The 26,126-nt window shown below is 42.6% G+C and overlaps 5 protein-coding genes and 1 long non-coding RNA gene across 13 annotated transcripts; 3 read left to right on the top strand and 3 right to left on the bottom strand.

The window, feature by feature from the left end:
• Positions 1-81: 81 nt before the first annotated feature.
• Adss (adenylosuccinate synthetase) lies at positions 82-4,949 on the bottom strand. Its single transcript, XM_077416310.1, has 6 exons — positions 4,360-4,949; positions 3,051-3,153; positions 2,331-2,694; positions 1,861-2,253; positions 552-808; positions 82-468 (listed from the first exon to the last, which is right to left on the bottom strand). The coding sequence occupies exons 1-6, from the start codon at positions 4,555-4,557 to the stop codon at positions 419-421; spliced, it is 1,365 nt and encodes a 454-aa protein (XP_077272436.1). The 5' UTR covers positions 4,558-4,949; the 3' UTR covers positions 82-418.
• A 178-nt stretch (positions 4,950-5,127) lies between these two features.
• LOC143903002 (homeobox protein MSH-B) lies at positions 5,128-10,166 on the top strand. 7 transcript variants are annotated; one of them, XM_077416315.1, is made up of 4 exons: positions 5,128-7,409; positions 7,489-7,617; positions 8,037-8,869; positions 9,904-10,166. In XM_077416315.1, the coding sequence occupies exons 3-4, from the start codon at positions 8,360-8,362 to the stop codon at positions 9,976-9,978; spliced, it is 585 nt and encodes a 194-aa protein (XP_077272441.1). In that variant the 5' UTR covers positions 5,128-7,409; positions 7,489-7,617; positions 8,037-8,359; the 3' UTR covers positions 9,979-10,166. The 7 variants fall into 7 exon arrangements, with proteins under 7 accessions (XP_077272441.1, XP_077272440.1, XP_077272443.1 ...); XM_077416314.1 differs by having other exon boundaries at positions 7,909-8,869; XM_077416317.1 differs by lacking the exon at positions 7,489-7,617 and having other exon boundaries at positions 5,128-5,335.
• Positions 10,167-11,747: 1,581 nt separating this feature from the next.
• On the top strand, positions 11,748-14,548 carry Csn1b (COP9 signalosome subunit 1b). Its single transcript, XM_077416308.1, has 5 exons — positions 11,748-11,955; positions 12,157-12,249; positions 12,365-13,489; positions 13,675-13,809; positions 13,970-14,548. The coding sequence occupies exons 1-5, from the start codon at positions 11,929-11,931 to the stop codon at positions 14,045-14,047; spliced, it is 1,458 nt and encodes a 485-aa protein (XP_077272434.1). The 5' UTR covers positions 11,748-11,928; the 3' UTR covers positions 14,048-14,548.
• A 48-nt stretch (positions 14,549-14,596) lies between these two features.
• On the bottom strand, positions 14,597-16,646 carry LOC143903005 (uncharacterized). 2 transcript variants are annotated; one of them, XR_013258559.1, is made up of 3 exons: positions 15,968-16,297; positions 15,549-15,864; positions 14,597-15,123 (listed from the first exon to the last, which is right to left on the bottom strand). It is a non-coding gene; the product is annotated as an uncharacterized LOC143903005 (long non-coding RNA). The 2 variants fall into 2 exon arrangements; XR_013258558.1 differs by having other exon boundaries at positions 14,597-15,864; positions 15,968-16,646.
• A 1,689-nt stretch (positions 16,647-18,335) lies between these two features.
• Positions 18,336-22,186, top strand: Srp54k (signal recognition particle 54k). Its single transcript, XM_077416307.1, has 9 exons — positions 18,336-18,804; positions 19,390-19,566; positions 19,683-19,912; positions 20,004-20,154; positions 20,234-20,382; positions 20,642-20,903; positions 21,043-21,151; positions 21,256-21,522; positions 21,774-22,186. The coding sequence occupies exons 1-9, from the start codon at positions 18,727-18,729 to the stop codon at positions 21,869-21,871; spliced, it is 1,521 nt and encodes a 506-aa protein (XP_077272433.1). The 5' UTR covers positions 18,336-18,726; the 3' UTR covers positions 21,872-22,186.
• LOC143903000 (chitinase-3-like protein 2) lies at positions 20,704-26,050 on the bottom strand. The gene is made up of 6 exons (XM_077416309.1): positions 25,675-26,050; positions 25,067-25,330; positions 24,144-24,425; positions 23,828-24,064; positions 23,328-23,751; positions 20,704-23,253 (listed from the first exon to the last, which is right to left on the bottom strand). Exons 1-6 carry the CDS (start codon positions 25,728-25,730, stop codon positions 23,104-23,106), a joined length of 1,413 nt encoding a protein of 470 aa, XP_077272435.1. The 5' UTR covers positions 25,731-26,050; the 3' UTR covers positions 20,704-23,103.
• Positions 26,051-26,126: the final 76 nt, after the last annotated feature.

The following is a 26,126-nucleotide window of genomic DNA, read 5'->3' as shown; positions in this document are numbered from 1 at the left end:
ACAAGATTATGGCAACACATTGTTAACGTCAACACTTGACAAGTCGTTTTATACAACAGCTAGAAATAATTCGAAATGTAATAACGTGGTGAAACAAAAATACTTTAATATATCTTTGATAAAACACAGAATATCCATTTAAAATAAATGGACGATATAACGAACATTTTTAAAAATAATCTTCGGCTTATTTGTTGTTAGATAGATATCGACTACAAAATGACTACGCATTCACCGTGCTGTTATACGTACACCGTGCTCAGATTCAAGATTAATACTACATTCGCTGAAAACTTAGTGTTACAATATGCCGCATGTGCGCTCATCAGCTTTGCCGTGCAAACGTTACAGATAGACGTAAAATTAATAATACATTTAATGCCGTGCATTTAAGTAACATTATGTGGCGCGTGTGTCGTCAGAGAGCGATTACGCTTTCCCGTCCCGCTCCTACGCCGATCCATTTGACTGTAACCAAATAAGATATTCTATATCGACGTCTCTCGCAGCGTTAAATGCATATTATGACGTAAAAAAAAACATCTACATACCTGGAATATCTAAGTATTCCTCTATACATTGGATGTACTTGTGTGCATTAGGCGGCAATTTATCTAGGGAACGCACACCCTCGATAGTAGATTGCCAACCCTCGACCGTTTTATACACCGGTTCGATTTTTGCTAATTCCCAAGTACTGCCTGGAAAATAATCTATGTCCTTCCCATTTAACCGATATCCAACGCATATTTTTATCTCCGGTAACGTATCCAAGATATCAAGCTTTGTTAAGCATATAGAGGTGTATCTAGAATAAGAAACAACGATGTATACGGAGTGTTCAAAAAAGATCGTACCAAATTTTTGGAGTGTGTAGTACTCGTAAAAACGAACCGAAAAGTCTTACGAAGCCGTACTCCAAAAACTATTTATTTCCGAGTTATAACGTTCCGAGTTATTTTCTGCTGTACGAAACAAAGAATAAATTTAATCTATAGCCATAGAGATATAAGACTAGAGTGCGCGAGTCATATGCTAGCACGTAAGAGGCTGCGATATAGGAATAGAAAAGAAACGCTGCAGTATATATATATATATATATATATATAGGCCCCTTCTGTCAGACAAAGCTTTTTCTTTCTATTCCTATCGCGAAGACAGCTTTCTCTTTCTATTCCTATCGCGCTTTTTCAGCTCGCTTCCGCACTCTATTCTTATATCTGTATGTCTACAGCAGATGTTTGATGTGTCCTCCGTTCATTTCAACACATACGTCGGCACGCTTTCTCCGTGAGGACGCGAACACGTTCAAAGATTTCAGGTTTCGTTCGTCGTTGTTGTAGCGTTTTCAACGTTCTGTCGTAGTTCATCCACGGTGGCGTACACCATGCTCTTCACGCCGTTCTTAGACCACTGTCAACACGTACGCGTTTCAAAGCTAAACAAAACAATGATACGTGATGTACAATGCGACGAGAGGGCTCGTCGTAGATGAACCAACACAGAAAACTGAAACGTGTTAACAAACACACCGACAATATTCATCATTCATCAACTTTAAAAGCTCGAGCCGAGTCGACGAGCAGTCGCATGTAAATACGAATACGTTATACACGGCATACGTGTGAAATAAACGGAAAATACATTGACGGCTTTATAACTCGGAAATAAATGGTTTTTGGAGTACGGCTTCGTAAGACTTTTTGCTTTGTTTTCCGCAGTACTACACACTCCTAAACGTTGGCCTTTTTGAACTATATATAGCTTACGGTAAAAGCGACGTCGTATGATATATGTATACACGTTATATCGCGCGAGCAGCTATTAAAATACATTCTTTTACGAAGAAGTTTTACACACCCATTAACTAAAGTCGTAAATTTCAGCAACGGTAAATCGAGCCATCCGCAGCGTCTCTTTCGCTTTGTGGTTACACCGATCTCGTGGCCTCTTTTTTGCAACAGTTCTCCAGTAGAATCTAAAAGTTCCGTAGGAAAGGGTCCGTCGCCAACTCTGGTAGTATAAGCTTTCACGACACCGATTATCTCGCCGATTGTGCTAGGAGGTAAGCCGAGGCCTGTCAATACTCCACCTATACTGCAATTCGAGCTGGTCACGTACGGATAAGTTCCAAAATCAATGTCCAACATCGCTGCATTGGCGCCTTCCACCAAAACCTTCTTGCCATCCTTTAAAGCCTGGTGCAAATATTGTACCGTTTCTTTCACGTACGGCCTTATACGTTCGGAATATCTGTAGTGAAAAAATCAGCCGTGTCGTGTAAACGCTTGGACGATACGCGTCGCGTGGAAAACGACCATTATACGTACATTTTGTAACGCTCCAATTCAACCTTAACGTCGACGTGCAGAGCGGGAAACATTTTCTGGTACGACGTAACCAAGGTATTAAACTTTTGGGAGAACTTGTCAAAGTCTCCGAGAAGATCTCCAATCCTGAGTCCATTTCTATTAGCCTTGCTCGAATACGTCGGCCCTATACCTTTCTTTGTAGTCCCCAACGATTGCGTGCCTTTTTCCAGTTCTTGCAATCCATCGACCTGTTGGTGAAAATCAAACACTATATGTGCTCGATCTGATATTATAAGCCTGTCCTCCCAGTCCTTGAGTCCCTTAGATTCATTCTTTTCCAATTCTTCGAACAGACCGGGTAAATGAATCACTACTCCATTGCCTGTAAACAAAAGAGAGTCTGAATGAATAATAGTGTGGATTATATATATATATATATATATAATATATAATTCTCAATATTTTTAAAAGAGAGTTCGTCAGAGTTATATCATCAACAAGTTAATATCTATATGCCAAGAGATATAGAGAGTAACCTACATAAGAAATACAAGTGGACGAATTGTCTGTTTCATATATCCATGATCTTAGCGTCTTATTTGTCTTCATGAAGCACGTATTCTACATTCTTTCATCTTACGTTAATCATTAAAATCATCACAGAGACCGTGTTACTTTTCTCACAAACCAGGATATCTATAGCTCGCGTTATTTTACTGGTTGATTTGAAGTCATTACCTATTACGGATTTGCATCTGGGATTGATTATTCCACTAGGCAGAAGGTGAAAGTCGAATTCGGCACCTTCTACAACTACAGTATGCCCTGCATTATTTCCTCCCTGCGAAATTACATTAATACTTGAAGAACCAGGGCCACTCGCCATTATTTATGACGGGAAATATCGTGTTGCGACCCGCGTTCGTGACGTGCAACGTAAAAGTGAACGAAGGCTTTGCCACCAACATAAACAATGGCCGTAAAATGCGGATATACGAGTATGTATGTACATTAGAAACGTTTATCCTATTAGAAATAAACGACAAAAAGAGGGCGGAAAAGAAAAAAATGTTTATATGAGTAGTCTCATCGTGAATATGTATTATAGAAATATATAAATGATTATTCATTAAACTAGAAAACAGAGTATATTCATTCAAATCGCAATATTTCTTCTCGATATACATCTGTTCTAGCTGATACTATTCCTGCCGCAGAGATATGAATGCAAATATGCATAATACGCTGATGTTACGCAGGTTTGATTGTTTTATATTAGCCGAACGAACGTACGTATTCAGAACCGTGCGTCCGTCGTTACGTGCGTAGAGTAGACCGTCCTTGAGAAAGATATAAAAAGCTCCATGTTCTCTTATGACATGCGAAAGATATAAAAATTACACTAATTACAGAGATAATAGGCCCATATTCCGAACGCTCTTTTATCGATAACGGCGCGCCCCGTTATCGATAAACGTGCGTTCGGAATATGGAGGCCATAGAGTACACGTTGACGGTTTTTTTTTAATCATAAATAAAGATAGCGAAGACGATACGTTCGTCGGTTCTCCCTCGTTCGGAAATACATTTCGTTTACGGTCGTTAATTATGTAATATCAGAACGTCAGGTTATATATGTTTGTGATACTCGCGCACCAGCACCAGGTCAGGTGACACGCACCGACGGTTGCGGCTAAAAATAAAACTGCAGGAAGACGAGGACGGAAAACTCCCAAGTTTTTCGTATCGCCGGTGACGAGAGCGAACGCTCGCTCGTCATTCGCGGGGCAACGGGTGCCAAGCATTACTTTCAGGGAAATATTTCTAAAGAATCGCGCGTACGAACTAACCTAGTCCTCAGTCCCCCCTCCCGCCCCACGATCACGCGTCAACGCGAAAGGGTCCGGGGAATATCGGTCTCTTTAAAGGGCCGCCGTCAATCTCCGCCGCGTGCCATCGTTCGCCGTCCGCGAAAGGGAAGACTCTTCTCCCCCGGTGGAGATCGCGGCGGGTCCGAAACGCGACGTGAACGTCATGGAAACAGCACCTGACACCTGCAAACGACGTCAGCGTCCATCGCCAGCATGTCCACGACCTTTCCCTTGCCCTCGTCGCCCCATTGCGCGCCGAGGACCACCATGACCTTCGATATAGAGCCGGAGCCGCTAGTCGCGACGGACGTCCGCTGTTTCTTCCTCGGCGAGACCGGGGCGCCGTTTCCATTCGCCTGCGATTGCTGCTCCATATTTTCGGATGTTCTCGGACGCGGGTGCACGCACACGAACGGTCACTGCGCGTCGACCGTCGACGCGCACGTCCGCCGCTACGTCGCGAGAAACGTCGGGAGGCGCGTTGCCGTTCGGCAAACGGGATCCGGGATCCGGCCTTCTCTCGCCAAGGGAACAGCTGACACCGGACACGGCGGACGTGGCGGAAATCAGTCGAGACGATCGTGCCGAATGTGCCGATCGTGGGCAAGAGTCGCCGCCAGCCGCCGCTTTTGATCGCGCACTTCCCCTCCACTCCCCTCGTCCGCCCCTCCCGCGACTCTCCGGACTCCGGACTCCTGCTCGTCGGCCTCGTCGCTCGTCGCTCGTCGCCCTTCTCTCGCCTCCGCCTCGCCACGCCGCCGCGCTGACTCTGCGGAACCCTAACCTATATATCCGGCTTAAGACTGGTTTCCACGTTCCATCCCTCGCTGACCGCGCTGTGCGCGTGCGCCGTTATAGGCTGCATGGGCTGCCACGGCCACGGCTGCCACGTGCGTCGCGTCGATCGGTGAGTCGGTGAGACCGGTGAGGGTGCCTCGTGCCTCCCCATGCAGGACGGAATCTCGGAATCATTCTGCGTGGTTAGTCCCATGAGTCTCTGCTTCCCACCAGGAACGAGAAAATTAAAAATTATCTTTTCGTAAGAACCTGCGCCAACAAAAAAAAATGTGTCATAAGAAAACGCAACCGCGCGGTTCAGCCTTGGCGACCTCGACCCTCGACCTCGACGTTCGTGCGCTCTTCATGCGGATCGTATGTATGTCAAGATTGTGTATATACGAGGTTACTCCCGTACATGATGGAAGAATAAGAATCTAATATAAGAATAAGAATATAAGAATCTAATATAAGAATTCTTCCATCATGCTCCCGTACTCGCGCACGTGACTCGTCGCGTCACATCGTTTGGGAAGCTCGGTGCCGTTGCCGCGTCGTCGGCCTTCCGGACACCAGACACGCACGAAGGAGGAAACCGCGACTTCTCCGCGCGCGGCGAGGCGGATTTATTTCCGCGCGCAATGACGCACGTACGGAGTAATAGTTATATACGCCCGATCTCGCTGACGAAACCGAGAGTCTGTTTGCGTGACGGCGATAATTTGAAGGATACGTTACTGTGCGCGCGCTCGATATGTAAATTTGACATCTTTATCTGTCCTTTTTTTTGTTTTAAATTTAAACAGATACTTAGCGAGACATCAAGCGTAATCCAGTCGTTTCGTAATCATTTAAATGAAATATTCCACGGCGACTTTTCTTCACCTTTAATCTACTGTTTCATTAGATTTTATTATATTCTTGCTGGCATTCTGCCGACAAAATTTGCAAGCAAACACGGAGAAGAATACGTCGCTGGCACAGAAGATTTTATGCCGTTGTAACACGTTAATGTTAAAAATACTTATCACACTATAGTTTGCTGGATATACGTTTGCTGAATCTACGACGTATTTTGCTGTGAGAATTAAAAAGTAGTTTTTGTTCAGGCTATGAAATTCTTTTTGCCACATTAACAACGATTAACGATAAAATTTTTTTGCTACATGAGCAAAACAGTTTAAACTTTAAACAGATGATTTCGCTGAAGGAACACGTTAATTGGACTGTATGAGCCACATTAATCCTCTGTGTGCATATGTTTTTTCGGTACCTTGCCCGTGCATACGTGAATCTGTCACGTTTGACGCTATTTTTTCCTATAGGTACCTTAAAGTATTTTAAAAAATCTGAAAAAATTCACAAAACATCTGTCTACATTGTACGTGACGATTTTATAGACGTTTTGATAAACATCATTTATTTAATATTTTCTGGCAGGCTTGCAAGTTTTACAGTTACGAGCAGATATCATTTTGGCACGGACGCCGTAAACCCACGTATGCACACGAAGGGTTAACGTTGCGCGTACAACATATATAAACGACATATTGACTGTATGAGCGATATACGTTTGACGTACGTTCTTCGCGCACTCCCCAACTATCTAGCAAGCCTCGAATCGTTATTGCTATACACAGACAAAGTAGAACAGACAGATATTACTTGAAAGTATGCGACTCTTGAGTTTGTAGTTATCTCTAAATGAAGAATCTCGTGAACATTGAGATCTGCAAACATCAACACAGAGCCAAGCTCTTTGCAATACATAATAAGTGGACGTAAGTAGTGGAACCGGTGAACTTTCTTTTTTGTAGGGAGGACGAAGGAGAATACAACGACACAATATTCATAGAATACAACATTTGTTCATTCATAAATATCACGTGCTCATGGACACAGCGTGCGTATGTGCAACTATAGCGCATGGGTACAAGGAATCTGCGCAGTTGATATTGCCTCAGCGTTTTTTTCCCCCTATTTTTTCTCTTCTCTCACGGAGACAGACTATTGTGTGAGCAGTAATGATTTTACTCCGCGAAATATATTTACTGAAAATATCGTATTTTGCTTCAATAGCAAATTAACAGGATTCTAAAGACAAATACACCCAATAACGTTTTGCTATTCTTGCAACAAAATCGCGTTTGCTCTAATGACGACGACGTCGTATAAAAATGACGTGCATCAACTAACGTTTGTTACTGTCACTACGAATATACAACAACAGAATTATTTTTTTCCGGCAACACTTTGTAAAATCTGTTTTCAACAGACTTATTGGCTATCTGGACGTAATCCACGGAGCGAAAATGTCAGCGGTACGCGCGCCGTGTAAGATGTAACGAAGTTCACCTGTGGACGTCGTGACGTTTCTAAGACCGTTTCGGCTGCAAACACGTTTTCAAAGTTTCTGCAGAAATCGAGTTTGTTTCCTTCTTTGCTTTGAGTACGTCTTTATTAATATTAATCATACTTTCATCGTTTGATATTAGTATAGTCTCTCATCCTTGTGGGTAAAAAATTAGATGCCAGATCTTTCCTATGCGGGAGGGATTCCGTAGAACGTTAGAAGATGTAGCGGAATCTCCTAACGGAGTACGATGGCGGAATATCGCGGCAGGTCGGCCGTTTCCGACAGCGTTGGTTCTGTCTGGGTAAGTTCTCAGGATGAAGACGTGAAGACGCGAAAGAAAAGGGCGACAGGTTTCGAACGTGCAAATTTCCGAGCAAGTAGTAGACTATTATAGTAGAGCAAGGCAACGGTTTCCCGCGCCGTTCGCGTATCGTCTAACGTAAGAGCGCGGAAAGAGAGAGAGCGCGCGCGTGTATCGGGTAAAGTAACACGATACCGAGGCCATGTTCCCCGCACGCTGTTCAATATTTACATCAACAAGATGGATATATTACCGGATTAAGATGACCCCCGTGGCTTTTTAATTATACAGGCCTCAGTGCGCCGGGACATCTGCCCTATAGAAATCAGGGCTCTCGATCCCCCGATCCGTTCTCCACCCCACGTCGGCGCGCCATTTCCCTTCGCTACCAGAGTATCAATTACATTGTTATTACCTAGGGAGTAGCCGAAAGATGCGGTCAGATCGCAGATAATACACTGGTATAAGAGCATGCTGCAACAATGAGACAGGTACACAGCGTTTACCGAAGCGTGGCCCTTGTCGTGCGAGCAGCGGCGATAGCCATCGCACGATGCAACTATGCGTCTAATTTGGATCTGCCCGCAAAGAGGATGTCTCATAAAAAAAAAAGAAGGAGGGGTACGTGCCCCACGGGGCCCGGGCGTGTGCGCCCGGCCGCCACGAGTGGTACCCCGAATACGTATGTACCGCGTATATATAGCGAAGGGTTCGTCCTTCGGAAGATTTAGTGACTCTCGGGATGACGAGCGAAGCACGAGGCTCGCGGACAGGGACCACGGACTTCAGCATAGCCCGCATACTCGCGGACGATCCGCCACCGGGCACCAACGTCGACGTCGCGCGGAAACGTCGGCACGAGTCTTCGGGATGCGCGTCCTCGCGGCGGGGAACGGAAGCCGGGGAACGGACACAGAGACTTCGCGGGGAGCGTGACACGCTGGGCAGAAAGCGTCGCGACGCTCTCGTCACCGTCGCGGATGAGCGACAGCGGAGTGGCGACCGCAACGGCGAGAACGTGACGCGACGGACCGATCTCACGTGGCTCCAGTATACCCGGTACAGACCGCCGAGACTGCCCAGAAGGTCCCTCGCCGAGAGACGAGTGAAGCGACGAACGGGCGACCATCCCCGCATCCCGTTCTCCTCGTCCCAGCTGCAAGTGTTGGAGGATAGGTACCGGAGAGGCGCTTACCTGTCCAGGAACGACGTCGTCGAGATGTCCGCGACGCTGCGACTGCCGCAGAGCAAAGTACGTCGGTTGCAAGAGTCGTTCCTTTTCGTCGTCGCAGAACGCACACGCCATAAGTTTTTTGTACCTAATGTCCATCTCTATTAACGTAGCGTAACTTTAATCTCGGTTTAATCTTTAAGTGCACAGCTTTTGCATATATGCCGTCGATACTCCATATCGTACTCTCCCTTATGAAGTTAGAATTGAAAATGCGCGGTTTTGCATATCTATAAAAGGCCTTCTCTGGCCCTTCGAACCCTTCTTTTCCTTAATTCTGGATTAGAAGACCCAGAACGTCATTATTTATTTAAAAAAAGCTCAGAATGCTACGAAAACGTGCGCCGTCGCATTTAAGGATTAACTTATCTTTTATGTTTTTCTAGTTCTAAAAGTTAGAAAAAAATAAAACGTAAGTTAAACCAAAATTAAAGTTACGTTGCCGTGCGGCACGGAAAGAACGGTTTTGCTGAAGTATCTAAAAATTTAGCTAGATACAGCGCTGAAAATACGTTCGTTGCACCATTAAAATAATTATGTAGAATGTAGAACACTCAAACTGATACCTAAAATGTCAAAATTTTTTACAGTCGTATCATCATACTTCAGCGACCTACTATAATTATTTTGATGGTGCATTGCAACAAAATTATTTTCAGCGCTGTATCTATAACTATATACATTTTTAGATACTTCAACAAAACCGTTCTTTCCGTGTAGGAAAAGGATATAAAACTTCCAACGGCGGTTTCTTGAGAAACACTTGTCCAAATTAAAAAAAATAATAATAAAACGTAAAAAGAGTTAAAAAATCTTTAAAACGATGTGTCACTTGACTCCTATTGTCATTTACGAGTTTTACACGTTTGTCTTGTTCGCGTAGCGGGTATAATTCGTATTCGACGTCGACGTCGCGTCGCGGTAATCTTCACGGATAAAGCATATCCCTATTCTGTCGCTGATAAATAAAGAAGTTGTCCCGCGCGGCTAGTCCACTGCGATCGCGATCGATAAAAAACGATTATAGAAATCTAACGTTCCTCTTGTGTTTGTAGATCAAGATCTGGTTTCAAAATCGCCGAGCGAGGCAAAGACGCGAATCGTTAACGTCCACAATAGCGGCACGATGACTCGACAACGACGATGAAAATCGACGATGGTTCTTCTGGAAGATCGAGGAACGTTCGTAGTCGGAGCGATCGACGATACGTCGGGTCTGGACCGCGATGTCCGTCCGAACGTTGATTTCCAGTGCCGCGACTATTTTATTACGTGTCCTTCGACCGTTTGTACAAATAAACTCGTTTACGACTCTAAATAGCGCAAAGTTGTCATGATTTTATTTCTAGCTACATAAGGAAACAGACTCTGTCCAACGAGAGAGCCGCAACAAGGTATTCGCGTTAACGTATTTCTATTTTTAATAGTACTATTAAAAATAAAAATACGTTAACGCGAACACCTTTGTCGCGGTTCTGTGCCCTATCGTTCGTTATATGTTTGATCAACCATGATCTCTCGTTGGACGGAGTATAGATCGAAGTTACAACGATATTCGAACGTATCAAAAATCACGCTAGCGTCTAACAGCAAGTTATCACACGTATGTTCGAAAGAGGAAACTCCGGGCCATTGTAAATCATCGCGACGGCGTGGCAAACAGCTTTTATAATCTTGCTCGAGATGATAAGAGAGTTCCACGTTACAAAAGAATTTTTTTCGGAATAAAAATGTACGCGATGGAGAATAAAAAGAATAAACATGATTCACCGCGTATTTTTCCATTCCACGAAGTAAGCGTGAGACGAGCATCCATATAATAATAGAACGTTTTAATCGACCTTACGCGCATGGTTAATTAAACAATTACTTATTATACTACGTTGCACAAAGCGCCGTTTATGAATGCACGTTCTTTGCATAGGCATGGTTTATTTATCCGTGATATTTAAAAAACTTTTTAAACATTATATATTTTATAAATTATTGCGCCGTGGGTAGAGTTATAATGTACCTTACGTGTATTATTAGTGAATATGAGGTGTACTGTGACATATATTTAAGCAAACGTTAAGGGGTCAAGGGTTGTCCCCTTGTAAAATCGTTTTAACGTTGATCCTAAATGATTCGATTTCATCTAAGCATGCAGAACAAAGAGTCATGATAAAGTCAAAGTGATGTTAACGAAAGTACATCTATGTTAAAGTACGTTTTAAGTTTAATACGTTATCAAACAATACCTGCGTACTATTTCGCTAACGTAAGGACGCATTACGTTTTTTTGCTTAACTTGGAAAAAATTGAAGGACACGTGTACTTATACGTACGTAGAACTTTGGACTTGGTTAGGTGGCGTGCGAGAGAGTGGTTGCGACGTGAGCGTGTGAGATAGTTATAAGTGGTAATAGACGACGACGTGTAAAGGCGAGGCGACGAGGTGTAGTAGGAGTGAGAAGGTAAGATATTAGCGATTGAAGGGAAAGGTAGGCGAACACGAGGAAAGGCCGTAGAGAGAAAGAAAGGAACTGAAAGGAACCGCCAAAGGAGAAAAGTTAAGATGGCGAAAAGGGCGGGAAGCTCGGAAGGTGTCGGTAAGGAGGGAATGAATAGATATGTGGTAAAGCAGAAGGAATCTGACTTATTGTTAGATGGTAAGTCAAAAAGGAGGGTTACATTTAAAGAGAAAGAGAAAGGTGCGGTGTGGGAGAAAATAAGGAACCCTAAGAGCAAAAAGTCGACTTTTTACGTGCTACTTTGCGCTTAGCTTAAGCAGAGGTTCGGCAAAACGCAGCCACGTTTTCTGCCGTATACGTTGGACATCCGCCGCGAGAGATCGCGAGTGACCGGCTTCGTACGTTCGACTAGATATGGCAGCTCTTTCGTACCGGTGCGCGTCAGCCTATGCGCTCCGCGTGTGCGTGTTAATGTGCGTGCGCATGTATTTACGTTATGGTATACGCGGGGCGCTCGCCGCTCGCTCTTCCTCACGAGCGGTAGTCGAGTAGTCGTAGTCGGTAGTCCTTTCTATCGCGCGAGCTACGCGACGAGTTACCGTGTCAATCGAACGACGAAGGCTAATAATGCCGTTGCAAGTTCACGACGTGCAGGTACGTATTCCGGTTGAGATCAGGCGCGGGCACGTTTTTCTCGGAATCCGTGCGCGACTTGACGGAAAAAAAAAACTGTCGTGAGGTTCGCCCGAGTGAACCGTCGTTCGCATCTCTTTGTCGTTTTGTGATCCCTCTCGCGCGAACGACTCCCGCGAAACGTAGAGCCGAATGATATTTTTCCTTGTATCTTTTCCGCAGCAAAATGTCGTGGAGCCAATGCAGGTTGATGCTCCTACAGAGGATAATGATAATGCTGAGGAAGAACCGTATATAGTAGAAAATCCGACGCTTGTACGTATGAAGCGTGCGTCACGCTAGAAACGTTATCCTATATTTGTTAAACGTGGGACGTTAGTCTTGTTCCATTCACGCTTCGTCATTATACGTTACGTTTTCTTTTTCGTAGGACTTGGAAGTATACGCCACGAGCTATACCGGGCTTGCAAAACTAAATAGGCTTATATACATCGCTGATCACTGTCCGTCGTTACGAATAGAAGCGTTGAAGATGGCAATTACTTATGTGATGACCACGTACAACGTTGGACTTTACATAACGCTGCATAAAAAGCTTGTGGAAGCTATGGGTTATACCTCTGGATTGCCAGACATAGCGGCGCAGTCAACCTCTCGGGATATGCCAACGATGGATCAGACGTGGGTAGAGACTCGGGCTAAGAAAGCCGCTCTTAAATTAGAGAAGTTTGATACCGATCTAAAAAATTACAAGAGCAACTCTATCAAGGAGAGCATACGAAGAGGTCATGACGATTTGGGAGATCATTATTTGACGTGTGGCGACCTTGTTCACGCTTTAAAATGTTATTCCAGAGCGCGGGATTACTGCACCAGCGGCAAGCACGTTGTGAACATGTGTTTGAATGTAATCAAAGTTTCCGTTTATCTACAAAACTGGTCTCACGTACTTAGTTATGTCACCAAGGCTGAAAGCACACCAGACTTTCCAGAACTGCACGGTAAAGAAAACAACCAGGCGATAGTCACGAAGTTAAAAGTGGCAGCGGGCTTGGCGGAATTGGCAACGAGAAAGTATAAAATGGCCGCTAAACATTTTTTACAAGCGTCCTTAGATCACTGCGACTGCCCCGAGCTGTTGTCCCCTGGAAACGTGGCTCTTTACGGAGGACTTTGTGCTTTAGCCACTTTCGACAGACACGAATTGCAGAAACAAGTTATATTTAGTAGTTCCTTCAAATTATTTCTAGAATTAGAACCTCAACTTCGAGATATAATTTTCAAATTTTACGAATCAAAATACGCATCCTGTTTGAAGCTGCTCGATGAGATAAAAGATAATATTCTCTTGGACATGTACATAGCACCTCACGTGAACTTATTGTATACGCAAATTCGAAATAGAGCCTTGATACAATACTTTAGTCCTTATCTGAGCGCGGACATGAGACGAATGGCAACCGCATTCAATAGAACTGTATCTGAATTGGAAGACGAGCTCATGCAACTTATTCTTGACGGTCAGATTCAGGCTCGTATAGATTCGCACAATAAGGTGAGGACTGTTCACTTGATTTACTTATATGTATATATATTTTTTTGTGGAACATATAACGTTATAAAATAAGAGTATATATATATTTATATATATGAACCAAGTATAAAACTATATATATATATATATATATATATATATATATATAAAACTAACTGTATGCACACGTGATACACGTGTTGCAGATTTTGTATGCAAAGGACGTCGATCAGCGTAGCACCACCTTTGAAAAGTCTATGAGCGTTGGAAAGGATTATCAGAGGCGTACCCGTATGTTGATCTTACGAGCCGCGATGTTGAAACAGCAAATTCACGTGAAGGTAACGTACAACTGGAAAAGCTTTCTTGCGCGTACCGTTGTTCATCGTTACATATGTATGAACTGTATAAACTTCATCAAGAGATATGTCGTTTCTTTTATATTTAAAGGTATCTACTTAAAGAGAGTCGTCTACTTAAAAGTTTCTTTTTTTACGATAGAGTCCTCAACGCGACAGCACGCAAGGAGGTGAAATGTCAGTAGCACCTGGAAATGGCACTTTAGCAGTAAAAAATTGAAGTCGTACGCACGTCGGACGCCGCGTCTGGGAAGAAGCAACGTTACATGCATGTCTCTTTCAACTGCCACGTCCATCTAGGTATGAACGAAGATTTCACTATACATTCGACCGTATGTTATTTCTGCAAAGTCAAAAACCTGTACCTCATTTTCAACGTATAATATATAGCATGTATATATATACATATATATTCGTGCTACGTTGCGTTGTTTTAAAAGAACAAAGTGACTTTATCTCCAGTATATTGATTATAGAATCATTAAAAAGTGTAACATAGACTAACTCTACCCGCGTACGTAAACATAATGTGGTCTCTTTTGTAACAAACGTATATCGAGAAACCGTAAATCTTAAGTTCCTCTGTATACAAGCAATGTGAATAAACCTAAGATTTTAACATACTCCACTGGAATTAAGAATACGTATAACGAACGTTATTGTATTGCAGCTTTTTATACATAAATCTGTTATCCTCATAAAATACATTTTTATTTTCTCATTTCTAATCTTCTACGCGAAGAGATAAGATAACTTTTATTTGTGTGTGTGTGTGTGTGTGTGTGTGTGTGTGCGCGCGCGATTTTGACTTCTTATAGAGATATTTTAGCATTTGTTGAAAATTTCTGTTTTCTGTACGTTTCAGTTAAGTATCGAAACTAGAGTAAAATACTTTAGCGCGCTTTAGTACACTTTTAGTACACTTATAAACGTGTCCGAAAACTATCCTTTTCCCTTGACAGTTTACGAAACAGCCATAAAATGACGGTGATACGCGGCCTAGTCTTACAAGCTTATGCACAGGCGCATGCCTAGGCTTTGTATCACCGTCATTTTATAGCTGTTTCGTAAACAACTGTCAAGGGAAAAGGATAGTTTTTGAACACGTTTCGAAGTGTACTAAAGCGCGCTCTGAAGTGCTTTTTTATCCAAATATTTTTTTATTTGAAAATGGCATGCAAGACGTCTCAGGGTGTCCGTTCTCGCCTCTGACATCTCACCGTGACCGTGGGAGAGCCTTAAGGATACTTAGCTGCACTTTAGAGGTGCGAGGTGGAACTTCGTTAATAGGTTGCTCTGTAAGCAGTAAGAGCACTAGCGTCACTAGTTCTTTAATAACGGTAGATTAAGAAATCTTTCTCTTTTGTCGAGCTTCAACGTTTCGAAAGGTATGTAAAACTTTGTTTCGTTGTAACTGTTTATGCTCGACAGCCCCGATAGGAAAAGATTTATAAACGTATATGACGAACGCTGGATGAACGTGGGACGGCTGCACGTATGTCTCAATCTTTGCAACAATACTAGTAGAACGTTCGACTTTTGTGCAAATATTGATAAAAATGTACACCACGTTATTCCTAAATAGTATTGCAACAAGACAACAACGTTATAATGACGCATCTTAGTGGAATATTTGCAAAAACGTGCGAACGACGTGTCAAATATCGTTGAGTTTTCGTACGTGTTACTCCTGCATTACATAGCCGGTTAAAAGCCATTACCGCGTTCCGTGTGCAGGAACCGTAGATTAGACGCTCTAACTGGAATAAGTGCTGCTATGTAAATCCAAGGTAGACGTGGGTAAGTGTGCTCCAATGTGCTCTCAGCGATATGAGAGAGAAGTTTCAAGTTCCTCTCTTCTCCTTGTCTAGCCTACAGTGTAGTCAAGAGTGGGGAGGATGGAGTGGGGATGAAGTACAGGCCGCGTAAGAAGACCAGCGAAGGATAGAGCGCTGCTCGAGACACCTTGACATGCTCTCTCTCGTATCCCATAAGCAGGCCCAGTGTTCGTTCCAGTTTATATATTTCAGTGAGAAACTGCAAACAAAATTATTTTAACATAACGTATTTAGCGTGATATTAAAAAAAAAAACTAGTTTTTAATATTTCTATAATATTTATCATTTAATATATTATTTACAATAAGAGTGATAGAGTACGTGACACGTGGTGAGTACGGGCGGGAGTTGACGAAATATGCAGGACCAATAAAAAATGGTCCTCTTATTGTGGTGTCTCTTACCCCGCGGTTTTACATTGTTCGTATCGTAGTATACGTCGTAATAAATTGACCACGCACAGTCAACGTTGAGAAGAATACGCGACTGTGCGTGGTCAATTTCTTACGACGCGCGACTCCCATTGTAGAGGAGGCGTAACCTGTCAGCTTTCTCGACGTGCGAAGAAAAATGATGTGTTTATAAACATATTGGCATAGATATACGGTTTTAGAGCCACGTTCACCAACCACAGTTAACTTAACCGACGGTTAAAGTTAGCAGGATTGACCAATAGAAAGCAGGGTGGATTAATTTCTATTGGTCAATTCTGCTAACTTTAACCATCGATTAAACTAACTGTGGTTGGTGAAATTGGCCCTTAGACGGTTTCATGTGAGTCGTAAGAAATTGACCAATCACAATCGATTATTCTCTTCAAATTCGATTGTGATTGATCAATTTCTTACAACTCACGATTTATAACCCGCCGTGTAGGCCCCGCATTAGGCCCGGTCTACACGCAGTCGTATGCCTGAGTCGGATGTCAGAACGTAGCCGATGATCCAATGAGAGAATTTTGGAGGCGTCACCGTGCGTCCGATCACGTCCGATGTTCGACGTACGACGATCCGACATCCACGAGGAACGTTTTGTCTCTAATAATAAATTCTGTTCGTGGATGTCGGATCGTCGTACGTCGAACATCGGACGTGATCGGACGCACGGTGAATCCTCCATAACAGAATTTATTATTAGAGACAAAACGTTCCTCGTGGATGTCGGATCGTCGTACGTCGAAACATCGGACGCAGTGTGAGGCTGGTTTCACATGGGACGTAAGATGCGTATGCGTAACTTGCGTCAGCCAATCAAATCGTCTCGGTATTTAATCGTATCATACGCGTATAGTAGCTGAGACGCGTTGATTGGCTGACGCAAGTTACGCATACGCATCTTACGCCCCATGTGAAACCAGCCTGAATCCTCCATTTCTTTTTCGGAAACGACGTTTCCTCATTGGACACCATCGGCTACGTTCCGACATCCGGCTCCGACATACGACTCATTAGGCTGCATCCCCATGGAGAGAGAAATAGCGGAACGGAATTAAAACTGAATTACTCTGATTGGCTAATCTCTAGATGGGGACTCTCAAGATGGGATATTAGCCAATCAAAGGAATTCCGTTTAAATTCCGTTCCGCTATTTCTTTCTCCATGGGGATGCACCCTTAGGCCTGTTCGTTTTCGCTGCACTTCTGAACTAGTGCAATGAGTTAGAATAAAAGAAAATATATTTGTTTCATTCTCACTTGTTGCACTAGTTCGATTGTGCGTGGTCACGTCTTGCGACTCACGACTCAGGGTGCCATTACATGGAGCGCGGAAACGCGGAAACGCGGAAGCGCGGAACAGAATAGTAACTAGATTCCGCGTTTCCGCGAGTTGAGTCCCGCACGTTTGAACGGAAAAGCGGAATCCGCTATTATCGTGTATGTATGTATGTATGGCTGCGTTTCGATATTCACTGCCAGTACTTAACGCAGCCTATGTATGTACCCTGGCTTGCATATAAGATATACTTCATAATAACCATCAACATGATGTTTGGATCTATAATATTATACTGCCACTTTTATTAAATAATAAAGTAATCGAAGAGTATGTGTAAAAGCTTTTATTCAATATGATTAAACAGCTCCGAAATTTGATGAAGTATACTGTATCCGCGTTGACAACGGATTTTGACGCGTTCGTTCCGCGAGTTTGTTTCTCCTTATATTACATGGAGCACAATTTGCGCGGAAAAGCGGAACAGTATAGTGACAAATAGACATTTGTATTCATTTCTTAAAATTGTGTTCACTTAATTCATTGCAATTTTTATTAATATGCTTATCTTTTCAGCTTATCTATTGAATACAAGCATTTTAATCAATAAATACCGTTAAAAATTAATATTTTATAATTCTCCGTTCCGCTTTTCCGCTCAAAATATGCTCCATGTAATATTAAGGCATTCAAAACAGACGGAACGGATCGACGGGAATCTAGTAAATTTTGTCGTCCCCGCTTCCGCGTTTCCGCTTTTCCGCGCTCCATGTAATGGCACCCTCACGACTTTGCGACTCGCTGTAGACCCCGCATTACTTTTAGAACCAACCAATTAACGCAAAGTGATGATAAAACGAACTCAACAGTTGTGCAACAGTTGTGTCTGCTGAACGTGCCCAATTGTAGACCGGCCCTTATTAACCTCTAGCGCACACAGAGATCCGGAACTCCGGAAGTGACTTCAGACGTGAAAGCGTGCGTCGAGTGTACATACGTACGAGTGCACGTTCCAATCGATATGGACGGCGGCCACGTACGGAGTCTCCTCGTTCATCATGTATAAACAAGCCGAGCGTGTTTTCTGACGGGACGACGTGCGAGTGGGAAATATCGGTCGCGGCCGCATGCACTCGCGCCACACGACTGACACGAGACACGAGTGACACGACCGACCTGGAACCTGGAACGTCGTTCTTTCGCGTGATCGCTCTCTAGCGACCGGATGTGTCGTCATGCCGTGTTGGCCAAGTCGGGACATGATGACAGATTTTATACGTTAATATCCTAACCGCTAATCGGGATACATAATTTTTCTGCTGCCGGACGCGTAATAAAAACGTCCAAACATGGTTTTGGCGGACCTCGGACGTAAGATTACGTCCGCCCTGCGGTCGCTCAGCAATGCGACCGTCATCAACGAGGAGGTGAGTGTTTGTTTATCGGTTCACCCGCGATACGCGTGGGACCGCGTCCCGCGAGGGTAATTTATATAAATCAAAAACCGGAGTGTCGCGACCTCTTCTGTTCCATACTCGGCATCGTTTCTTTCATTTTCGCAAAGCGCTTCTCGAACGTTCCATTTATTTTCAACAATCTCGTTGTACGTGTCAAACTTATGTTTACGCCGCGCCGTGGCTTGACGTTCTACGTTGTCCGAACGCGCGACAATACCGTAGGCCTGTTCTTTTTAACTGAACTTTTTACACGGTTTATCTTTTTTTTCCTTTTTCTTTTCAGCGTGAAAAGAAAATGAGGAAAAGTGAGCTGTGTAAGAACGTCAACTAAAAAAAAAAACAGGTCTCATGTGTTAACACGTGACATGCGTAGTGAGTTTTAGAAAATTATCTCTCTCGTGATTTTTTCAGAAATAAATCTTTTTCTTGGAATTCTTTGAGTTTCCAACATTACACATTTCGTGTTCATCACATCGTCGTGTACATTCTGTTTTAATATAACTGGTTAGCGTTGTGCCATGTCACCTTTCGCGATGAACACTTCTGTCTCAACAGGTTTTAAATTCTATGCTGAAGGAGATATGCGCAGCGTTACTCGAAGCTGATGTAAATATTAGATTAGTAAAAAAATTACGTGAAAATGTACGCCAAGTTATCGATTTTGAAGATATGGCTGGTGGTCTTAATAAAAGGAGGATGATACAGAGTGCAGTCTTCAAAGAACTCGTGAAGGTTGGTCTGTCATCTTAAACTTTTATCAGATAACGATGTGTAAACAGGTTTGGGATAGTACTGAAGATACAGCTCTTACGCGTTAGGAATATAGCTAATCCATGATTTTTTTTCAGTTGATTGATCCTGGTGTCAAAGCTTATCAACCAGTAAAAGGCCGTCCTAACGTGATTATGTTTGTCGGTTTGCAAGGTTCCGGTAAAACGACAACTTGTACCAAACTCGCGTATCATTACCTTAAGAAAAATTGGAAGGCGTGCTTGGTATGCGCCGATACTTTTCGTGCCGGTGCGTACGATCAGATAAAGCAGAACGCAACGAAGGCTAGAATACCATTTTACGGAAGGTAAATAAAGGAAAATGTTTACACTTGCGATATTACGCTGCCGTTTAATATATTTTTGATAATATGCTAACCAAACACCTTCTAACGTTAGTTATACAGAAGTAGATCCTGTAGCAATTGCACAGGATGGTGTCGATATGTTCAAGAAAGAAGGATATGAGATCATTATTGTAGATACAAGTGGGAGGCATAAACAGGAAGAATCATTGTTCGAGGAAATGTTGCAAGTCGCGAATGCTGTGGTAAAATTATAGCGCTTTTTTATGTATATGCGTAGAAAAAAATGTCAATTTTTTAACACTAAGTTTTCATATGTTGCAGCAACCAGACAATATTATCTTTGTAATGGACGCAACGATAGGTCAGGCGTGCGAAGCGCAGGCAAAAGCTTTTAAAGAACGCGTTAACGTCGGTTCTATCATAATTACAAAATTGGACGGCCACGCTAAAGGCGGTGGAGCACTTTCTGCGTAAGTTTTCTTTTTTAGTTCTTAGCTTAATACGTTTATATACTTTTTGCAATATGTTTATGCAACGTAAAACAGCATGAAGTTATTTTGTTATAAATGTTAATTTTTACTTCTAAAATAAGCACGGACTTGGTTAATAATTTTATTTATATATATATATATATATATATATATATATATATATAAGAAAAATTATTAACTAAGTCCGTGCTTCGTTTATACATCGGTGTGTATATATGTAATATTCGCGTCTCTTCAGTGTTGCAGCGACACAAAGTCCTGTAATATTTGTTGGTACAGGAGAACATATAGACGATCTAGAACCGTTTAAAACAAAACCATTTATTAGCAAGTTATTGGGTATGGGAGACATTGAAGGTCTTATTGACAAAGTAAACGAACTTAATTTAGACGATAACGAAGAATTACTTGAAAAAATCAAACATGGTCAATTCACCTTACGAGACATGTATGAACAATTTCAAAATATTATGAAGATGGGACCATTTTCACAATTAATGGTAAATAATGTGAAAACGCAACACTTACATGTATTTTTCTACGAAGCTTTATAAAATAAGCGTTATAGCGTTTATCGTTGCTATAAAAATAGAAGTGTACGTCATTTTATGATTACGTCTAAAGTTTTCGTGTATGTAGGGTATGATCCCTGGATTTAGCCAAGATTTCATGTCGAAAGGGACGGAGCAAGAATCAATGGCAAGATTAAAACGACTCATGACTATTATGGACAGTATGAATGATTCAGGTTAGTTATTTAATATGCTTCCTTTATATATATATATATATTGTTCCTTGTGACACGTTCTTTACGTTCTTAGCAACATTTATTACCGTGTGTCTTTCGTTCAGAGCTGGATAGTAGAGATGGAGCCAAGTTATTCAGCAAACAACCTGGAAGGATAGTGAGAGTGGCAAGGGGTTCTGGCGTAACGGAGAAAGAGGTCAAAGATTTAATTACGCAGTATACAAAATTCGCAGCAGTCGTTAAGAAGATGGGTGGTATAAAAGGTTTGTTCAAAGCGGGAGATATGGCGAAAAACGTTAATCCTACACAAATGGCGAAACTGAATCATCAAATGGCTAAAATGATGGATCCGCGTGTATTACATCAAATGGGTAAGCACGTTTATACAGCGTGAACGCTCATTCCACGATAAGTTAAAAAACATTCTTTTATGTGCACCGTCTTCATAACGTTTTATATTTTGTTACTAGAGTTAAGTCATTTTTTATAGTATTCTAAAAATATAGAAAGTACCGTTCGTTTCGCGTGTGATGCTTTCCAGATTATTTTTTAATTTATCTCCAACTTTACACGTTGACCGTAGATTTTTCAGTACGCACGACTTTTATCGTGATTATTTTAGGTGGTATGCCAGGGTTGCAAAATATAATGAAACAGTTACAACAGGGTGCTGCAGGTGGATTGGGAAATTTAATGGGCGGTTTCGGTGGTAAATCCTGAGACGCGGTTCCAGGCAGTGCATGTACTGCCGTTAAGGACGTTAAGGACGTTAGGATCGTTAAATACCGTTACATACATCTCAAGAGAAAGTTGTGTCGTATCTGAGTTACAGTACTGAAGAAATTGTGTTTAAAAACTTTGTTTTCACACACGCGTGTGATTTTATAGGTATGGAATCATGGAAATAACACGCAGCGATGTTGATAGTGACGTCTCAACATCTTTCTATTTTTTTTTAAATCGTTTATCGACGCGTAAATATCTTTGGATGTAAATGCAATAAATTATCCGAATACACTATAAAATGTATCATAATGAGAAAGCTAATTTATTTCGACTGTTTATAATCCTCTCATCTATCCCTGGTATCGTAAATTTTACTAGATGGTATTTATAACGCAGCTCGTTACTCTCTTTCGTTCGTAAATACTATAACTACATGGATATTAGATAAGAAGTTTTACTTGGATATTACCATAATCAAATAATAAAGGTAACAATACGGTGTGATAAATGTAATTATCAATGTAAGTATTCACAATAGGAATGTATATATTGTTATAAAAAAATAACGTTCGGGGGCAAAACAGTTTCATATATTTTATACTTTGTGACCGTGTTATACGGAGATCAGTTAACATGTCTTGAATACTTATAACACGACGTATCTTATCTACGCGTACTTAAAAAAGTAAAACTGACGTTGACGCGACGTAAAAATCTACACTGAAAACAGATGACGCTTATATATGCTTACACGTCTGGATAATATAGCATTTTCGACGCACGTGGACGTTTCATTAATGATTATATTAATATCTCTTTTCGAACGTATTTTATATACCGAGTACTTTAGACGTCGTTCGGATATTATTTGCTTGTAAAACATACGGAAATAATAGCCACGTAGCAAACGCCATATGTATCTTTACATAATATACACGTCAACGCATATAAATATTTTCGCGTTTAAATATTTTTAATTTGACTCAACCAGGTACAAGTGCTATGCCCTCGTAGTCAGCATATAATACTAGGTGATTAAAATACTTTCGCAACTTATTTGTACAAAACACGTTTTGAGCAACTGAGGTAGAGTATATATATCAAGTAATACATTAAATAGAAATGTAATGGAATGGATCATTTCACGGTAAGCTTTAAACTTTCGGAATAGTTAGATTCCGTGACTGCGCGTATTTAAAGTATTTCTATTGACCGTTGACATCTTGTTACTTGTCCGACTCCTTAAATAATACTTTCGAGATGGTACGTGTCAAAGGAAACGTTTCGTTTGCACCGTAGCAAGTGCCGTTCCAATCGTCAACATTTAAAGATAGTATCATGGCTCCCTTGAAGCCCGTGGTACGAATCCATGTACTCTGCAACACAAACGTTTCAACTGAGATTTTTACAACGCTGCTCGATTTTATCGTAGCAAGGTAAAACGCGTTACCTTGTAATGAACGCTCTCCTCATTGTCATAAGATATCCATTCTCTGCCTTTAAACGTATATGGTACACGGCTCTCCTTATTAAAGACGCTCGTAGCTCCGGATTTAAGAAATTGACAAACCGTAGGATAAGACACGAAGCCCTTTACGCCAAGCTTCCCGACGCCGTTGGCTGGTGCTTGTAAATTATGATTCAATGGATTGTCCAGTTTGTAGGAGTGGCCATAAGCCGGTACGCCGACGACAATCTTCTCTCGCGGCATTCCCTTCGCCATCCAGTATTGAGCAGAGAAATTCACATTTAATGTGGACAAATAGCCTGTCTCTGAGCAACGAGGAAAGAGCGGGGCGTTCAGATCCGTCACTGGGAAGTACCAAACGTAGAAGTGATAATCGTACGACATAAGGTTTATAAAGTCGACGTGCCTGAAAAAGATGACGCGTTATAACATTTTTTTTCAAGTATCTTATAACGTCGCGCATTTTTTACGACGACGCATACTCTGCCATTTCAGGAATACTGTAACTCTGATCTACAATGGCCTGTGGTGCTGCAACCGCTACAGTTAAAATTAACTTTTGTCCGCTATGATCAAATTCCTTTCGTAATTCTTCTAACAGCTGCACAAAGCGTATCCTTTCGCGATCGTCCGCTCCTAACCAGGCTGGAAACTCCCAGTCAACGTCAAAGCCGTCCAAGCGGAAAGTCTTAGTTACATTTAATACTGATTGGATAAATCTGGACATAGGGATATTAACGATAATTGCGTATCCCAAATGTATATCATGTACAGGAATGGAAAGCCACATGAACGTACTTTTTTCTATTTGCGTGATTTTTCACCATCTCGGAGAAACCATCGTGGAGCTCATTGTATCCGCCGGCGCTAATCATGACCTTCAAGTTTGGTTTGAGATTCTTTAAAGCGACTACTCGCTCGTACACCCACGCCGTGTTACCTATGTCGAGCGTACTGTTCACCACGCCCGCAAAACCCACGATAATATGCGTACAAATATGAGGGTCAATGTGCGACGGACTGAGCTCCCACGACGTGTTCAGGTCCCCCGGTATTGTATAGTAGCATACGAGGACCTGGCTAAACAGAGAATAGATTTTAAAATAAGACACGCATCCACGCTGGATAGCCAACGATGCCAAAAACAACGTGTGCATAATCTGTTACAACGTTTGTCAACAAAATACCACGAGAACGACAACAAAAAATCTGTTAGCAAAATATTACGACCAACTGACTGCGGAACGCGAACGAGATCTCGTAGCTATTATAGTTTAACGCGTCTGTTAGATTTCTGCCGTCAGATCGTCAGCAAACTCTGCTTACAGAGCTAACCAAAGTTTGCTAACAATAAACAGACGTTAATGCAGAGTATTCTGACGCTGTTGGTAAAACGACTGGCATACTATTAACACTTTGCTTACTAGGTACATACAAGAGTTTGAGATAGATTATAACAATTTATTAACTCCAGCTACATAGCCAAAAAGTAGGTTTGGTTTACAATGTTTCCTTAACCATTGTTTGATTATACGTCGCGCCGTGCACTCTGCTTTTTGGCCCATCTTTCTCGTCTAATCTCCACGCTATCCTTTCTCTCCTCTACTTCGTTCACCAACCTCTCTCTCTCTATATATATACTTTCTTCACGATATTTCCCTTGGTGGTGTTCAAACGAGTCTAAGATAGATAAACGCACGTTCGATCGGAGAGTTTCTCACCTGGTTGTATCGTGGTGGTCGTGCTCCGATGTGCCGAAACTTGTGTTCCTGTCCGCATTCTGATTCTCCTTCGCCGACTCGGCGTACATCCGAGCCCGACGTAGCCACGTAGCAATCTTGGCATCGTCAATGTGTTCCTCGACGACGCTGTCGGCTCGCGATGTCTTCAGCAGGAGTATGCCGAACCAGGCGCGCGTGACAAACAGCACCGCGACGAACAGGAATGACAAAATGAGGCAGACGACTTGTGTTCTCCAGCGCGTTCTGAAAGGACGGCCCGCGTTTCAGATCGCCGTGCAGCAGACGTACAAGAGACGACATGTGTGGGGAGACCTGTCGGTCTAGAACGCTGCATTTATGCGAACAACGACAAAGCAATCCTACGCGATGAGAGAGGGGAAAGTTCAAAAGCCAGCGATGACGTGTATTGTTTGTCGTAGCGTGAAAAATCGATACAACGTTCCCTGCGCCCTCTCCCCCGCCCCCCTCTCCGCCCCGCTGCCCATCCACTTCTCGCGTATACATATAATTATAAATTTAATGATAAAAAGCAGCTCCGAAGGACGATACATTTGCCTCTCGAGCGCGCTTTCGTTTTCGATACTCACTGTCGTTTGGTTAGCAATTCATACTTGGCCTGCACCATAGGTCTTTGATTAACCATCGAATGATTTATTACTTTTTATCGCACCGTCGAGCGCCCGTGCCGAGTTTCCTTCCCGCCGCAAGAAATGAGAGACAGATGGGAAACGACCCGAACGTCCGAGCGTCGAGCTGTCACGTCGCTCCGATAATCAGACGCGATAATCTTCGTCTTCGTCCGCGACGCGCGGAAAGGATGCACTCGTACGTGAAGCTACGTGAAAATGCGGTGCCCATAAAAACGCGTCGCGTTCGCGGCGATGTTTACGCGTGCATAAGCGCGGAATGGGCGTGTTCCATCGCGATCTACCGCGACTGACCGCGACTTAAATGGGCCGCGACCCGCGACGATATGTGCGAATATGCGCGCGTATACCAGAAGCGACAGACGTCGATAACTTATCGACGCGACGGTTGT

This window comes from Temnothorax americanus, unplaced genomic scaffold (genome assembly GCF_048541705.1).
Source record: "Temnothorax americanus isolate GAGA-0224 unplaced genomic scaffold, ASM4854170v1 Scaffold42, whole genome shotgun sequence".
In the NCBI taxonomy this organism is placed as follows: domain Eukaryota; kingdom Metazoa; phylum Arthropoda; class Insecta; order Hymenoptera; family Formicidae; genus Temnothorax; species Temnothorax americanus.
This window is presented reverse-complemented; position numbering and strand designations above follow the sequence as displayed.

What these genes read in the sequence shown, in the direction of transcription:
- Adss (XM_077416310.1), bottom strand. Translation starts at nt 4,557, where the DNA reads ATGGAGCAGCAATCGCAGGCGAATGGAAACGGCGCCCCGGTCTCGCCG. An exon ending in GAATTGGAGCGTTACAAAAT is followed by an intron (nt 2,254 to 2,330) that starts GTACGTATAATG and finishes TTTTCACTACAG; the next exon opens with ATATTCCGAACGTATAAGGC. An exon ending in GGAATACTTAGATATTCCAG is followed by an intron (nt 469 to 551) that starts GTATGTAGATGT and finishes ATTTGGTTACAG; the next exon opens with TCAAATGGATCGGCGTAGGA.
- LOC143903002 (XM_077416317.1), top strand. Translation starts at nt 8,360, where the DNA reads ATGACGAGCGAAGCACGAGGCTCGCGGACAGGGACCACGGACTTCAGC. An exon ending in TGCGACTGCCGCAGAGCAAA is followed by an intron (nt 8,870 to 9,903) that starts GTACGTCGGTTG and finishes TTGTGTTTGTAG; the next exon opens with ATCAAGATCTGGTTTCAAAA.
- Csn1b (XM_077416308.1), top strand. Translation starts at nt 11,929, where the DNA reads ATGCCGTTGCAAGTTCACGACGTGCAG. An exon ending in TGCAAGTTCACGACGTGCAG is followed by an intron (nt 11,956 to 12,156) that starts GTACGTATTCCG and finishes TCTTTTCCGCAG; the next exon opens with CAAAATGTCGTGGAGCCAAT. An exon ending in TAGTAGAAAATCCGACGCTT is followed by an intron (nt 12,250 to 12,364) that starts GTACGTATGAAG and finishes TCTTTTTCGTAG; the next exon opens with GACTTGGAAGTATACGCCAC.
- Srp54k (XM_077416307.1), top strand. Translation starts at nt 18,727, where the DNA reads ATGGTTTTGGCGGACCTCGGACGTAAGATTACGTCCGCCCTGCGGTCG. An exon ending in TGCAAGTCGCGAATGCTGTG is followed by an intron (nt 20,155 to 20,233) that starts GTAAAATTATAG and finishes CATATGTTGCAG; the next exon opens with CAACCAGACAATATTATCTT. An exon ending in GCGTGTATTACATCAAATGG is followed by an intron (nt 21,523 to 21,773) that starts GTAAGCACGTTT and finishes TGATTATTTTAG; the next exon opens with GTGGTATGCCAGGGTTGCAA.
- LOC143903000 (XM_077416309.1), bottom strand. Translation starts at nt 25,730, where the DNA reads ATGGTTAATCAAAGACCTATGGTGCAGGCCAAGTATGAATTGCTAACC. An exon ending in GACCACCACGATACAACCAG is followed by an intron (nt 24,426 to 25,066) that starts GTGAGAAACTCT and finishes TTCTCTGTTTAG; the next exon opens with CCAGGTCCTCGTATGCTACT. An exon ending in AGGAGAGCGTTCATTACAAG is followed by an intron (nt 23,254 to 23,327) that starts GTAACGCGTTTT and finishes TTTGTGTTGCAG; the next exon opens with AGTACATGGATTCGTACCAC.